The 17,313-nt window shown below is 38.8% G+C and overlaps 1 protein-coding gene across 1 annotated transcript in view; it reads left to right on the top strand.

Annotated features, from left to right (window-relative positions):
* The window catches only part of NAALADL2 (N-acetylated alpha-linked acidic dipeptidase like 2), a gene marked incomplete at its 3' end in the record, with an annotated part of 846,771 nt that overhangs the window by 774,665 nt on the left and 54,793 nt on the right, over positions 1-17,313 (top strand). Inside the window, exon 12 of the mRNA XM_080654263.1 lies at positions 15,250-15,343. Within this exon, the coding sequence (XP_080510389.1) occupies positions 15,250-15,343 (94 nt within the window). The remainder of the gene's footprint in view (positions 1-15,249; positions 15,344-17,313) is intronic.

The following is a 17,313-nucleotide window of genomic DNA, read 5'->3' as shown; positions in this document are numbered from 1 at the left end:
GTTGGGATTTATGTATCTTCTATAATTGAAACTTTGTAGCCTTAAGCGGAGGTCTGGGCCGGCCAGGGTGTGCGGAAATCTTGGCTTCCTCCATCGCCGGGGGCAACCCTAGCCTCCTGCTCTTTCCAGCTCCATGGCTGCCGCCATTTCTGTTTGGGTTTATGTATCTTCTATCATTGAAACTTTGTAGCCTTGAGTGGAGGCCTAGGCCAGCAAGGGCAGGCGAAAAGCTTGGCTTCCTTCATTGCCAGGGAAACCCAAGCCTCCCTCCTCCTCTCTGTGGCGGTAGCCATCTTGGTTGGGTTTATTTGCATATTTGCTCCTGATTGGCTGGTGGGCGTGGCTTATGGGCATGGCTTCTGGGTGTAGCGGAGTGATGTTAATTTGCATATTACTCTTTTATTAGATAGGATGTCATAATGGATGCGCCACGATAATGCAATGAACAAATTTCGTAGCCTACTAGTATACTTTTGGTGTATATGGTGTGTTTACCAAATTTTCCATTCTTCCTCCATATTTTTATCACAAACACAAACAAACAATTTGAGTTTTACTTCTAGCATTTTTTAATGTAAAAAGCAAGCATTGAGAGTTCTAAGATCTTAGTACCATTTCCAGTGTTGCCTCTAAACAGGTGTGTAATGTTAAGCAAGTTATTTCCATTTTTAACCCCTTTCTGCAAATTGAGGTGATATCAGACAGCCAATATTTCTTTCATTATTTACTGCACCATAAGTTAATGTAAATGGTTTGAACCTTGGGGGATTATTTTTGTTACTTATAAATGTATATTTAAATTATATATTTCAGATATATAATAATTTAGCAATTAATTTAGTTCATTTAAAAATGAGAAAAATAAAGTACCTGAAAGACATTGTACAGATCTGAGACAATAAAACCCTGGCACTTCTTAATCTTCCTAATTGAATGCGATAGATCCACCCCAGTTTGTGTCCTCAATCTTCTAAATAAGTTAAATGAAGGGGCACTTGTTTGTCCATCCTCTTTAAAAATGGTACATTGTTAGCAACTTATTATATGTGAAATAAAATATAAAACAGTCACATTACTAAATATAGCCACTTTAGATGCTGTTTCCCATTAAATATATATTTTAAATGAAGAAACATACATTTCTATTAAATGATACATTTTTCCAATGTTAAAGTTTACCTGCATGCTTTGATAAGCTTTTCGGAATTGCAGTTATTGCTTTGTTTTTAAGTTTGCTGAAAGTATTCTTATGCCTCCTCTTATTTATATTATATATGTAGTTTGCCACCACATTCATACTTAGGTTTTACATTTTCTATATAAAAGTTTGATATCATCATGAATTATATACTTAGAGAAATATATACATTTGATAATGTCAATTACCCACCCAAATATATTTTATTAGATTCTATTGTCTATAATGCTAGCTCTCAAAGTCTAATCCCTCAACCACCTGCGTCAGAATAATGTTCATAATCCTATACCAGTTTTCTTTGTTTCGTATTTGCTTGGCATATAATTTTTAAAATCCATTTACTTTTAGGTTTTCTGTCTCATGATATTTTTTATAAATTGAAATTAGAACACAACTGCAGTTCTTAAAATTCAAAAAAAAAACACCATCTGAATAATTTTAAAATAATGAATTCTAGCTTTTCTATGCAGGTGAACTGATTTAGGATCTTGTATCTGTGTATGCTGGGGTGGGGTTATGTTTAAAAACGTTTATTTTTAAAAAGTTTCATAGGTGCTTCTGATGCAGATAGTTCAGAGATCAGACACAGATATTCTGGTCTGTATTACAAAGTCTATATTCTTTACTATAACATACTAACCCCTTCACAGCCTTGCTCCAACTATTACCATAATTGCTTAATGTGATCTGACAGGTTTGTTGGTAGAATTAAATGAAATCATGTGTTCACAGTTCTATTGAAAGGTATGGCACATAGAAGATTTTCAATTAATACTTGCTTCTTTCTTCTACTCTCCTTTGGAATATGCAAAAGCCACAAATTCATCATATCACCTTTTTATTCACCTAGTTCCTTTACAAAGAGTGAGCATACATACCCCATGGTACATACACCATAAAATTATGTTCTTATATTTTCTGAGGACCTAAAAATACAATGATCACTCAAATTTCAGTAAGTAAAGGAAGACAGGTTCCTGAAGTTTGTGGGAAGAATTTACCTTCCTCCTCTCAGTCAGCAACTAGAGGCGTGCTCTGTGGAGCCCTGGCCTTTACACAGATCTCCCGTGTAGAGGCGACTGCTCATTTCAGTGCATCTTTATAAAGAAAACATGGAGTTTTTTAGGGAAAACATGGAGGTTGGTTAAAATCCACTTCACATTCTAGAAAGTGGTCACATTAAGCTCTTTAGATAGTCCCAAACTTCTGTTATTAGACTGACTTCCTCAACAATCTCAGGACCCCTCAATGACCAACCACAGGTTAACAATTCAAGAAACTATTGTGACTGAGTTTTAGACAGTAAGGTCTCACAGACAAGGAAACTCAGGCCCACAAAGGTGTAAGGGCTAAGTTTCTATATTCTAAATCGGAAGCTATTGTGTTTTTAACAACATGAGTACAGATATGAACTTTGGTGATGGTGGTAACATGGGAACACACGTCATTAATTACCAAATAAAATGCAGAAATCAAAACGTTATCTTTACCTTTCCAGAGCAGGTTTTGCTTTGACCTGTTATGTGGAATGGTGTAGCCTTTTTCTTGGTGAATTTATTAATAATCGGTATTGTTATTTTTTTTTTAATTTGACAAGACATCTCAACGTAAATGACATGCCTTTTCCCTTTATGAGGAACTTATTGACAAGGAAAGAAATCTCTCAAAATATGTATTTTTTTTCTAAACTTCATTTTCATTTGTTCCTTTAAAAGAATCATTGTTCCATCAAAACTGACTTCCCAGTGTTTAGAGTCAGAACACTTGGCTGCCTGTTGATCTTGCTGAGACTACTGCCCTAAACTCTACCTGCCTCTTTAAACTATATTTTTTATTTAAGGTCCAACGGAAGTGAAATCTCCAGAATTGTGTTTGGGCCATTGCTGTTCACAATGACCACAGTGTTCTTATTGGACACTTTGGAAGCACCATTTTATACGCTCATATGTTTTTTCTTGCTGATATCTTAGCCTCCAACCTATAACCCCCTTAACAACAAGAACTACTTTATAGCAATTATCTCAGGACTCCTGAATTATAGGTGCTTTATAAGCACTTCTTCAAAATTAATACTCGTAAGATAAAAATTAATTAAATATGAAATTAAGACTCATGTAACACTGGGTAACAGGTGTTTGATAATAATATTAAGAACTCTTTTATTCGTTGGTCAGTGTTCTTCTGTGGGATATGCTGTGATATTTGAGAAGCAAGGAGCTATAAGAATCCTGTCTATTGCTAAGCAGTGTGTGAAGAACAAAAAAGAAATCATAAAAATTCCAGAGTGTGACAGTGTGCTTTGGTTATGCAATTCCATATGTACATAAAATTTACCAGGTAGCCAAATCTATAGAGGATTATTTTGTTTTTGTTGGTTTTTCAACTAGTATACACAGAAGGAAATATTTACATTAACAATTAACATCAAAATGATAATATTATTAAATAAATAATTGACTTATACAATTGAATTCATTGCTACCAATATATCCTTTGCTTAACGAGTGGGTGTTAGAAAGAAATGCAATCTTTATTCTTTACTAAAGCACTGTTTTATTAAATTACTGAAGAGCAAACTAAAACCACATTATTGTGTGTGTACCAATATCCAGTGTTATGCTCTGAAAATGCAATCTCTAAAAATAAGCTATAAATAGAAGATCATTGAACTCTTCTGTCTTCCAGCATTTTGCCTATTTGATGTATGTGTCTGTAGCATTATTATAAACTTTGCTAAATCCATTCTCTAACTTTCTATGATTAATTACTTTGGATAATTTACCAAGTGCATGATTTAATGTACAATTACCCTTTTAAAAATTAACAGCGCCTCCCCTCTTTGCCACACCTACAGTGGTGTCTGCAATGACAGAAAACTCAGTTTCTATTGTGGTAGTGGGGGGAGGAGGCGGACAGCCAGCTCTTTCCACCCAAAGACATAAACTTTTTTTGGAAGAGACTTTAATGAAATAGATGTAAGATAATAAGATGCATTTTCAATATTTTAAATTTATTATTATATAAAAATATGCAAAATCCAACTAAGCAACCTTATGTCAACTGATGTAAGAGCATGTGCTTGGCACCAAATATGCTGCTTCTTCTGATTCTTTCCTGGATGATATATAGCCTACCCAGTGCCTTCCTTACAGAGGGAGTTTTCTCCCAGAAGCCTTTCCCGATCCCTCAGATTTATTAGGATACCCATACACCTCCTCATAACATCCTATAGCATATAACTACTTAATAATTATAGTCAACATCTGGCTCTACTCATGAGAAAAGCCTTGCATGGGCAGGTCTGTTTTTGGGGGGTGCACAAGAAATTTACTTGAAATAAGTAAATGTGTTATAGTTTGGCTATAAAGTGGATAATGGTTTAGAGGCAGACATTTAGATCAATTGGGGAATTTGCGGAATATTCCAGATGAAAGATAATGAGAATCTTAATACTGGATTTTAGCCATGTTAGGGGTACATACATTTTATGTATTTAGGGGCATATTAAGTTTGCCCTGCACCATTTAATTTCTGTTTTTGCTGGGAAAATGGGCTGGGTATGTCAGGAGTATATCCTTGCTTCCTGTCCTCTATTGATGTCACAGCTTTGGAAAGCAATCTGAGGTCTGGGAGGGGGCTCTTGGCTCTGCTCACCTCTGAGATCCCTGAGTCCCCTTGCCCATGGCTGGCTGCCCTGAGGTTTGTTATTCACAGGGCATTTGTTGCTAAATTGGGACTTTCCCACTATAAAGTGACATAAAGCAGAGTCAGGTCACATCAGGATGAACATAATAGCCTGAAGGGCACCAGGCTCCACGAAACCATGTTATGAAGGCTCTCACCAGACCACAATATATCAATGATGCCTCAGTTCTGAAAGTTAAGGGAAATGAGAAGGACTCCCTACAGATCACTGAATCTTGCCCATATGCCTTGGTTGAGTTTTGGGGTTTTCTGACTCCCTGCCCCACATACCACATACAAACTTACTTCCCATGTCAAGAACTCCACTTTAGTTATATTGGTTTATTCTTGTTTCTCTAGAAAGCCCATACTTCTTTATTCCCCAAGATTTTAGCGCATTTTATTCACCTCATCTAGAATATTTCCCCCTTTTTAACATTTTAGATTCTCAAGCCCAAAATATATACATGTAGTATAGTTGCATAATGTGTTCAATGTGGACTAAAAAAATTGTGCTTACTGATTTTCTACTGTTAACTTCTTTCTTTAATTGTGTGAAAGTGGTAGGACTTGTCTCTATCAGTAAAAATGTCCTAAGGAAATAAACTGTCTTATATTTCTCTTTTCTCCCATATCACAGTGATGATAACATAATAAAGGCTCAATAGACACTGGTGGGATGGTTCCTGATTCATCTACTACCTGTCAGATTATGTTACACCAAGCCATAGCAACCCAGTCTCTCTCAATTTCTTTCTCACACTAACCCATAAACAGGTGGTATGATTATCTCACAGCACTACCTTCTAGAGTAGGATATAGTGCATTTTAAGTCTGACTGATGACATGAAAACAATCCCACTGTGATAGTTTCACTTGCAGCTTAGGTTTGAGGTATAAACTATTGTTACTTTAATGTTAATTACAAAATGGAAGAAATCACATGTTTCCTGGGAGTTTCTGTCTGTAACTAAAAAATAAATTACATTGTAGAACCATGGCAGTTAGTGAACCTATTTATGTCTGACCACATTGTTCATGTATTAACTAGTAAATTCATTCAAAACCTTATGGCAGATACTGTCACCATACTGGTCAATGAAATAGAGTAATTGGGGGGGCACAATAACTATCCTTTAGATACTCACAGTTTAATAAATAAATATACATACTTTTCTCTCTGGACTAGTAAGGGAAAGATTGTGAAAAAGTCAGAAAATATAAAAATACCTCCATATAAAGCAACAAGGCAACAGATTATGATGCATAAAGTTTTAAAAAAAATGTATTTGTGTATATATTTTTCTTTATTACATTCCTAAAAACACTTGTTAAACATTTAAATACAACAGACAACAGTAGAGGCTGGGGACAGGTGCCTATCACACTGCTGGCCCTGACTCCTGTCTCCAGCCTCTACTATTGTGTGTGTGTGCCCATGGCTAGCCCCTGTAACCACATGAATACAAGCTGACAGCCAAGGCACCCACAGCTGTTTGTGTACTTGGATCCAGTCCTGACTGCTGTCACAGGCCTGTACTGCTGCGTGCACCTGCAGATTGGCCCTGTAGAGCAAACCTGCATGCTGTTGGCACTGACTCCTCTCATTGGACCTCAGCGGAGTGTGTGGGTGTGCAACTAGTCCCTACAAATAGACAAGTGCACACTGATAGTCTAGATTCCATAGCTGCTCATATACCCACAGTTGGCCCTAGCCCTTGCCACTGGCTGAGGCCCTTGCCAGTGTGTGTGTACCTGCAGCCAAAACCCTGGCACCAGGCAGTCACCTGCAGCCAGCTCCACAGGCATGAGCATACTATCAGCTCTGGCCACCACCACTACCACCACCCTGGTCCCTTGCCTCTGAGGACCCCAATAGCTCTTACTGCCACTCAGAACCCCACACAGCTCTTGTTGTCAAGGATAACACAATTGTCAATGATATATATTTGAGCTGCCTGAGCCAATGAGACCTTCATCACTCCAAATCTCAAAATATTTGTGAATTTTCCAATTCTTGTTATCAATTTCTAGATTTATACCATTGTGGTCATAAGAGATGCTGGATATGATTGGAACCTTCTTAATTTAGCACTTTTATTGTGTGGCCTAACATAGGATAGATCATGTGACCTAACATATGAGCTATCCTGAAGGATGTGTATTTGAGAAAAAAATATTTACTCTTCTCTGTTGGATGGAATGTTCTGTACATGTCTAAGTCCAAATTGTCTACTGTCTGATTTAAGTTCAAAGTTTTCCTATGGATTTCCATCTGGATGATCTATCTATTTTTGAAAGAGGGATATTATTGTATTGCTGTCTATTTTCTCCTTCCAGGGCTATTAATATTTGCTGTATAGATGCTCCTATGTTTGATCATAAACATTTGTAAATGCTGTATCCTCTTGTTGGATTTATCCCTTTATCATTATATTGTGCTCTTCTTTATCTATTAGTACAATTGTCATCTTATGTAAATACTAGAGGCCCGGTGCATGAAATTCGTGCACGGTGTGTGTGTGTGTGAGTGTCCCTCAGCCTAGCCTGCACCCTGTCCAGTCTGGGACACCTTGAGGGCAGTCAGACATTGTTCTCACAATCCAGGACTGCTGGCTCCCAACCGCTCGCCTGCCTGCCTGCCTGATTGCCCTTAACCACTTCTGCCTGCCAGCCTGATCACCCCCTAACCACTCCCTGCCAGCCTGATTGATGCCTAACTGCTCCCCTGCTGGCCCGATTGTCCCTAACTTCCCTCCCTTGCCAGCCTGGTCACCCTTAACTGCCCTCCCCTGCTGGCCTGGTCACCCCCAACTGCCCTCCCCTGTAGCCCTGGTTTCCCCCACTGCCCTCCCCTATAGGCCTGATCACCCCCAACTGCCCTCCCCTTTCAGGTCTTGTCCCTCCCAACTGCTCTCCTCTGCTGTCCTGATCGCCCACAACTGCCCTCCCCTGCTGGCCATCTTGTGGTGGCCATCTTGTGTCCACATGGGAGCAGCCATCTTTGACCACATGGGGGCAGCCATCTTGTGTGTTGGGGTTATGGTCAATTTGCATATTACCTCTTTATTATATAGGATAGCAGCCTCTCCTGTCTTTGGGTTTTCATTTGTATGAAATCTTTTTTCACCCCTTTGCATTCAGTCTGGATTTATCCTTAAAGATGAAGTATCTAGTATGCAGGATATAGTTAGGTCTTGTATTTTTATTCATTCAGCCACTCTATATCTTTTTTAATGGAAAATTTAGTCCATTGACATTTAAGGTAATTATTGATAGTTATGGACCTACTATTGCCATTTGGTTAATTGTTTTCTGGCTGTTATAATTCCTCTGTGTCTTTATATGTCTCTTGCTCTCTTCCTTTGTGATTTTATAATTTTCTGTAGTGGTATATTTCAAGTTTTTTCATTTTTGTATATATTTTATAGGTTTGTAATTTTGTGATTACCATGAGGGCTTTATAAAATACCTTATATTTATTATTGTCTATTTTAAGCTGAAGGCAACTTGAGTTCAAATGCATACTAAAGCTCTCTCCATTTTAACTCTCCTACATCTTCTACATTTTATGTTTTGATGTCCCAATGTGCCTCTTTAATATTGAATAGTCAGTAAAATATTGTGGTTATAGTTACGTTAATACTTTTATTATATAACCTTTATACTATATTTATAAGAAATTTATCACCATCAAAGATTAGAATACTCTGGAGTTTACTACTGAGCTGTGGGTGGGCTGCATGGAAGCCTACAAGCAGGTCCAAAAGGGACCCTTGAAGCTGAAAGGCTTGCAGAGGTTGGAAGAAGATAAAGAAAGATGCGTGAAACTCCTGGAAGCCATGAGAACGAGCAAAAAGAACAAGGGGAAGAAGTGGCAAGGCCAGGACAAACTGACCCTGGCCCAGGCGGCCTTCGAGAAGATTCAGGTAAAGTGGCAAATGGAAAAGATCTTGAAGAAAGCCCCCAAAACCCACAAGCAAAGAGTGGAGGACTTCAACAGACACTTGGATATACTCACTGAGCACTATGACATTCCCAAAGTCAGCTGGACGAAGTCGCCTCCCCACCCAGAGTATGAATTGGCTCCAAGGGGAAACAGAAGGCCAGGATGGGGTTATGTTTGGTGCCTTTGGTGTTTTCTAGAAACATTCTTTACACACACCCTTGCGTCTTCTTCTAAGACAGTGCTTTTCAAAGCAGTGTACCCTCATTCTGGAACTTGATTAAAGTAAGACTATCCTTTTACTCTATTTTAGTTTCTCAGTGGTACATTGAAGATGAAGCTTTTTAGTTTGGACTGGAAATTATTGAGAGTTTAACCATAGATTAAGGTGATTTCTGTGTAAGTGCCATGAAAATGATTTTACACCCATGTTGCATCTGACTCAATTTGACAGTCAGCCAGCTGTCTCTGCCTGAATAAACTGCCCCCAGAGGGGAAGCTGCTACATGCAGACCCCCCCCCCCCCGAGGCCCTGCATGTGCTGCCCTTCCAAGCCCATCAAGCTGGGGCTGGGGAAGCCACTTGGAGCTTTGTGGCCATCAGACTGCCTTCTCAGCCCACCTGGCCAGGGAGAATAACCACCCAAGGCAAGGATGGAATGAACACCTTGCCACTTTCTGAGTTGAGCTGGTGGCAGCCTGTTTCCCCAACATCCCCATTCCATTCATATCAAGTGGATATTGCCATGGCAGATATTGCTAGTCAAATACCATGTTCTTTGTAATGGAACCCAGACACCGTCTGCCTCACTACCTTCACCACTGGACTCCAGGCAGCTCCCAATGTTTGTTCAGAATTAGCACATACATGGAACCTGTTTGACATTCCAGGCCTAAGGACACCTCAGGGAAATGGGACCAGGGCAGAACCCCACACAGACAGGAGTGCCGTCCAAGGGGAGGGCCCAGGTTCTGGTGCTGCAGAGCCAGAGTCTTTGAGAGCCTGCATGTCCCCACCACATGAGGATCAGACTGCATATGCTACTGGAAGAAACAGTCTCTGTTGAGATACATCTGAAGAAACAATAAATTCAGAAGAAAAATATTTAAGTGTTGGGTTTGGAGCTGTCATATGTGAACTGCAGAATAAAGCAAAATCAATTATTAAAAAATATTAGAGTATTCTGAATTTAACTATATATTTGCCTTTTCTAGTAAAATTTATACTTTAATATGTTTTTGCTGTTACTAATTACCATCCTTTTGTTTCAGCTTGAATTCCCTCTAACATTTTTTGTAAGGCTGGACTAGTGGTAATAAGCTTTTTTAGCTTTTACTTGTTTGAAAAACTTGATCTCTCTTACAATTCTAAAGGGAAATTCTGCTGGGGAAAGTATTATTGATTGGTTGATTGGCATTTTTTTTCTTTCACCACTTCCTATATAATAAAGAGATAATATGCAAATTTACCCTCATGCCCTCACAAGATGGCTGCCTATGACCAGGCCAGCAGGGGGGTTAGTGAGGAATGACCAAATGACTGAACAAGCAGGCTGGGTGGGGCGACCAAGCCAGCAGTGGGGGGGGGGGAAGTTAGGGGCAACTAGGCTGGCAGAGGGAGCTGTTGGGGGTGACCAGGCTGCCAGGGGGGGCAGTAAGTGGCGACCAGGCTGGTGGGGGGGGCAGTTAGGGGTGACCAGGCCAGCGTGGGGTGTAGTTGGGGAGGGGCCAGGCTGGCATGCAGAGGCAGTGAGGGGCAATCAGGCTGGCAGGCAGGTGAGCAATTAGGAGCCAGCAGTCCAGGATTGTGAGAGGGATGTCTGATTCCCTGGGATTGGGCATAAACTGGCAGTTGGACATCCCCAAAAAGGGGTCCTGGATTGGAGAGGGTGCAAACTGGGCTGAGGGGACACCCCATACATGGATTTTGTGCACTGGGCCTCTAGTTAAATATATAATTCCAATCTCTCCCAACTTACACACTTTCTGTTGATAACTTTGCTGATTGTCTTATAAAAATTTCCTTTAAGTAACAAGTTGTTTTTATTTTGCTATTAATTTTTTTAAGATTGTTTATTGATTTGTAGAGAAAGAGGGAGAGAGAGAAACATTGATGTGAACAAAAAAGCAATCACTGCCTCCTGACACCCTCCACAGGGGATGGAGCCTGCAACCCAGGCATGTGCCCTGACCGGGAATCAAACCTGCAACCTTTTGGTGCATGGGACGATGCCCAAACAACTGAGCCTCATCAGCCAGGGCTCTTTTGGGGGAATAAGAACACATATAAAGAAAAAAAAAAGATGCTCCCCTTGACTTTAACTTTTGCCAATTAAATTATAGTGTGTCTTGGTGTCGGTGTCTTTGGATTTATCTTATTTAAAACTGTCTGGGATTCCTGGATCTGGATGTCTGTTTCTTTCCCCAATTTAGAAGTGTTCAACCATTATGTCTTTAAATAAGGTTTCTATCTCTTTCTTTTCTCTATCTGGGTCACATACTGTATAATGCTTATATTGATCCATTTGATGGTGTCCCATATGCTCCTTAAGCTATCTTTACTCTTATTCATTCTTTTTTCTTTTCTGACTACATGAATTCCACTGTTTTGTGTTTGAGTTTGCCAGTTCTTTCTTCCATTTGATCTAATCTGATGTTAAAACCTTGTATTTAATTTTTAATTTCAAATATTGTATTGTTCACCTTTGTGGTTTCTGTTTGGTACTTTCTTGTATTTTCTATCTCTTTATTAAAATTATCTATTTGCTCATGCATTGTTCTCCTAATCTTGGTGAGCAAATTTATGATAATTATTTTGAACTCTTTATCAAGTAAATAACTTCTCTTCATTTTATTAAATTCTGTTTTTATTTTGTTATTTGTTTGAAGCATATTTCTTTGTTTCTTCATTTCCCTTAACTCTGTGTTTGTTTCTGTTCATTTGATAAACTAGTTACCTCTCCTATTCTTTTTTTTTTAATATATTTTATTGATTTTTACAGAGAGGAAGGGAGAGGGATAGAGAGTTAGAAACATCGATGAGAGAGAGAAACATCGATCAGCTGCCTCCTGCACACCTCCTACTGGGGATGTGCCCGCAACCAAGGTACATGCCCTTGACCGGAATCGAACCTGGGACCTTTCAGTCTGCAGGCGGACGCTCTATCCACTGAGCCAAACTGGTTAGGGCACCTCTCCTATTCTTGATGAAATGGTCTCCTGTAGGAGATGAACATTATCATTCAGCCTGGCTCTAGCTCTTGGTTGTCTCTCAAATCTTTGTGATTGTCCAAGCTGAAGTCTTTGTTTTTAGTGGCTCCCAGTAGTTAAGGATATGCCAAGATCTGTCAGTGTCCCAAAGGGAGGATCTTAGCACCTAGATGCAGGCTGATTGAAAGCCAAGTGCTCAGGCACCAACTTTTGAAGCATGTAATAAACTTCTTTCAGGGAAAAGTTAGGAGATGCTATTTCACTCTGCTACCTCACCTGTATACTGAGCCCTGGAGCATTAGCCAGTTAAGAAGTGTTTTTGGCTGGCATGGCTCAGTGGTTGAACATTGACCTATGAACCAGGAAGTCATGGTTCAATTCCCACTCAGGGCATATGCCAGGGTTGCAGTGGGGGATGTGCCAGGGGCAAATGATCAATGATTCTCTCTCATCATTAATGTTTCTATCTCTCTCCCTCTCTCTTCCTTTCTGAAATCAATTAAAAATACATTAACAAAAGAGAAGTGGGTTTTTTTGTTTGTTTTTTGCTACATTCTGTGGGACCATGAATGCAAGCCCCAACTGACCATCATAGTCAGAAGATCAAGGGATGCATTTCCTGAGTGGTAGCTACACATGTGCCATCCTCTCCAGTCTCCAAAGAGGATTTCATTTGGCCCATAGATGTGTGTTAAATTAGAAACCTGACCCTCAGGCTATAGGTTTTTAGATATCCAGCTAGAACTTTTTACAAGGAAAGACTGGGACATGGTCTTTTTTTTTTTTTTCCTGCAGCCTCTGCACTGAACCATAGCCACCAAGATGTTCAGGAACTGTTTTTTGTTTGCTATAGTGTTGTGGGTCTTGTGGACACAAGCCCCAATGGCTTTCAGTGCTGGGTATTTTGGGCTTCTATCCCTCAAATATAAATCTTAAAAGTTAGGACACTAGATGGTGGATCCAAACACTTCTCTCCTCAGAGAAAAGCTAAGAGTTGTGAGCTCCTGCCTCACTGTAGGTCCCTGTGATGCAGTGGGTTTTAGGGCCAGAGTATGTCTCAGACTTTCTTAGCATTTTTATGTGTGTAGGTGTTGTTTGTTTTTTCTTTAGCCTAGGAATCACTCAGTTAGTTTCTGGAGTTTTTCAGAGGGAATTATTTTATGTGTAGCTGTAAACTTGGAATGTTCATGAGAGGAGATGAATTAGGAGTCTCCTATGTCATCATCTTAGACTGGAACCCAGTAAGGCTTGTACTCAATGTTTTTAACACAGGCTTAATGCCCCCACTACCTGTCTCTAGGCTTGTCAAGATAATGAAATGAGATATTTGGGTATAAAGCACTTAAAAAAGAATGGGGCCTTGCATAAATATAAAAGAAGGTTGTCTGGCATGACTGAAGAAGGTTAAATTCCATAGTGGGTGAGAAGTGTATGCACATGTCTCATCTTCTCTCACTTCATGGCAAGGCATACACAAATCTCCCTCTTGTTTATGCAGCTGCAAATAAAGCCGATTTAGTCTAAGCAGTCTACCATGGGCAGGTGACTTAGAAATCCCAAAATTTGTTGCCAGGTTCTTTCTGAAAGAAAAAACAAGGTGACTGGCTTATATTCCAGTTGTCTGAGCTGCCAAATGACTCTTAAGAAAGCAAAACAAAACAACTCCAGCAGCACACAGAGAAGTCGCCTCTCTCCTCCCTCCCCATTTTTTCATTTTAATCTTTTGTGTGGTTTCCAGATTCCAAAAGTGTAAATAAAATATGTCTGTTCTGTAGTTTCTATTATCCAGTGCAAATTGGAAAAAGAAACTATAGTGCTTCTTAATCTTCTTTAAAATTTTCTTTTTGCAAATAATTTATTTCCAAATATCAGTGTCCTTGCATGAGTTGGAAGGGGTGTGATGGAATAGAAGCAGGATTTGTATCAATCTATTGCAGACAGCATAATCAGAATAGGCACTTTCCCAGGATTTTTGTGATCACTAAGCTGTTGATAAAACTCTGAAAAAATACCTTAGGCATTGGGGAAGAAGTGGTTGCTACATTTGGAAGAAAAATATCTCAAAGAAATAAAGGGATGTCAAAGTTTCTTTTTCCTTCTTTATTTCTAAGAAATGTGTTCTCCAAGCATATAGAATATCAAATTGAATTGTATTGCTATCATAATATAAATTGTGTAAACAATTGATAAATATAACTTTGAAATGTTAAATGGAATTTGACCCTTGTTGGGTATGTAGATTTTAATGTTTAACTTCATATTTTTCTTATAAGTTATATCTCTTATGTGTTCTGTACTGTTTCTGTAGTTTTACAAAACAGTATTTTCACTGACTAACAACATTTCATAGTTTATTAATAACATTAACTTAGCCACATTTTACTGTATGCCAGCTTTAGGTCTATAAGAAATGTAGGCCATTTATATAGACCCAGTAAATACTCAATATCAGTTGAGAGAAAGAGGGAGAGTAACAATAGCATTTGCCACCCATCTGAAGTTTCTTTGAGATGTATATGAATGCATATGACTTCTTCAGTATATTAAGAGATGTAGTGAATATATTGGCTTTCAAACACAGTTTTGGAGTCCTGTGGTAGGGAATACACATGTATGAAAACTCCAAGTATGAGTTTTGGGGATGCCATTTGGAATTTATATTTTAAAATTTAATTTAAACCTTGATCTTGAAGTGGTATAAACGTTATTAGTCTTGATAAATTTTAGAAAACTAACTAGGAACATAGTAAAGCATTATGGAAAAGAATACCTAAGATTTTAAAGGCATTTTTTGGATTGAATTATATTTTAAATGAAATCAATACATCATTAATTTTATCTGAAGTTTTACTTAGTTCCATGACTAGATATTGATTTTCAGTTTCTCTCTAGTTTATTATGTGACATCCTGAACTGTCTTATAAGGGATTGTTTAAAAGTTTAAATATTATAACCCCAAGTATGGAAACACTTTTTAATATTAGCTCCAAAAAAACAAAAACAAATTTGTATTTCTTTATACTAGCTCAAGACATGAAATAGATACTGATATTTTTATAGAAAAATAAAATAAAGGTTTAAAAGGGAAAAAAGATTGTATAAAAGTTTATCTCCAGTGTTTCTGCTACTATGAATGTATAAGAGTGTATAGAATAATGAAAAACAAACAAAAACCCTTAATATGAATACTAGCATTTCTTTTTCTCTTTCAGCTCTCAGGAGAAGTGATTTTACAGATTGCCAACGAACCAGTTCTGCCCTTTAATGCTCTTGACATAGCTTTGGAAGTTCAAAATAGCCTTAAAGGTAATTTTTCTTTAAATTATAGTAATTTTAGGAAATGAAAAACCGTTCAACTAATTTTCAACTAGAAATGGATAAAATTATGTAGTATACTAACTATGGTCATGCAGAGCCTCCCTTCCTATAGAGGATTATCATGAGAAAGAATGAAGAATTTTGGCTGCCATGTCAACAGGAATGAGGTATACATATGAATAAGTAAGGCAACATGTAAGTTTTAAAGGTTTTTCTATTACCATCTTTTATTCAAATGACTTATAGTTTCAAGCTCTAGTTAATATGCATAGGTTTCATATGGAAAAATATAGTTTAGGGATTTTTTTTAATGTTGTACCTAACATTTAGTTCATTCAAATAAGACTGGCCCAGAAGTTTCTCCTTGGGGACTGGTTTCTATAAGATATGGGCTCCATCCCATTTGGCTCATCCTAGATTAAGGATAACGAGAAGATAATTTCCATAGTCTCCACTTCAATTCCTTCACATTCAAATATAGCTCTTTCTGTAAAATCTGACACTACCCTAATAATTACCTTCATTCCACTTTATCTACATACTAGAGGCCCAGTGCATGAATTTGTGCACAGGTGGAGTCCAGGTGGGAGGAGGGGCTGCAGGATGTTGGCCGGCTGGCCCTGCTCCCTATTGGGTTGGGGAGGGGGGTGCGATCAGGATCAGGGCCAGCCAGGGAAAAGGGCTGCAGGCTGATGGGAGTGGTGGGGACCCACCAGGGGTGGGTCTGGCTTTGGGGAGTGTCTGCATGAGGTTGGCTGGCTGACCCCACCCCCTATTGGGGTGGGGGGCAATCAGGGGTAGGCTTGGCCAGGGGGAGGGGCTACAGGTGGATCAGGGGGTGGGGACCTATTGGGGGTTGGGCTCACCAGGGGAGGGGCTTCAGGAGGTTGGCCAGCTGGACCTACTCCTTATTGGGGTAAAGGGGGTGATCAGGGGCAGGGACGGCTGGGGGGAAGGGCTGCAGGCCAATCGGGGTGGGGTGGGGCTGGTGTGGGGGAAGAGCCACGGGAGGTTGGCTGGCGGCCCCACCACCCCAATTGTGCCAGTTGCTGGCCACAGTGGGAGGTATAGTGACCGGTTGTTCTGGTCATTACGGCATTCTGGTTGCTGGCTTTATATATTATATATATATATATATATATATATATATATATATATATATATATATACACACACACACACACATATACACACACATACCTTTAAATCAGGGTTATTATCTTTATTAACCAAATACTGAGGTTAGTATTATCATTAGAGAAGGAACCCTCCTTCTCTTTGAGTCATACATTTTATTATCTGATCTTCAATGAGTCATTTGTAGATATGCACTTCTCAATACCCAAACTGATATTTTAACTCTAGGAATCCTTGGAAAATAGATCATTCTAAAGAGTCAAATATTTTCAGTATCTGAAAATTTAATACTTTTTTTTTATAATCTGGCTTGTTTCATAACTGAGAGAATACTACAATCCTACTCCCTCCCCCATTATTCTTATGACTTTTATTACAGTGGCTGTAAAACTATGACCTCAGGAACAACTGAGCAGTTGTGTAGAGCGGTTTGCTTCCATACTAAATGGCCTCATTGCTCTGCTTTGTGCTATTTCTCAGTCTCTATATAGTTGTCTTTTTCTTTTCTTTTGTTAAGCTTCTATCACACTGCTGTCAGTGTGACTCCTGTAACAGTCAGTCTGCCTTCCACTTCTAATTCACCATTTTAAGAGTAATTTTGGCTTATACACTGACTTACTAAGTATATGGCATTTTGCAAAATAATAACAGAACTTGTATAAATAAAGGACAGAATGTTCTGTGAATATTAGTAGTATCATTTCTGCAACAATTTCTTTTAAGCATTTTACTTGTTCTGTAGACTGTACTAATCTTTAGACTTAAGAAAATGTGGTTGGTACTATATATAATAATTAAAACTTTTAGAGAACAAAAGGAGA

The sequence above is a fragment of the Plecotus auritus genome, assembly GCF_963455305.1.
Source record: "Plecotus auritus genome assembly, chromosome: 2".
NCBI lineage: Eukaryota > Metazoa > Chordata > Mammalia > Chiroptera > Vespertilionidae > Plecotus > Plecotus auritus.
Note: the sequence above shows the minus strand (reverse complement) of the source record. Positions and strands in the feature narration are given on the sequence as shown.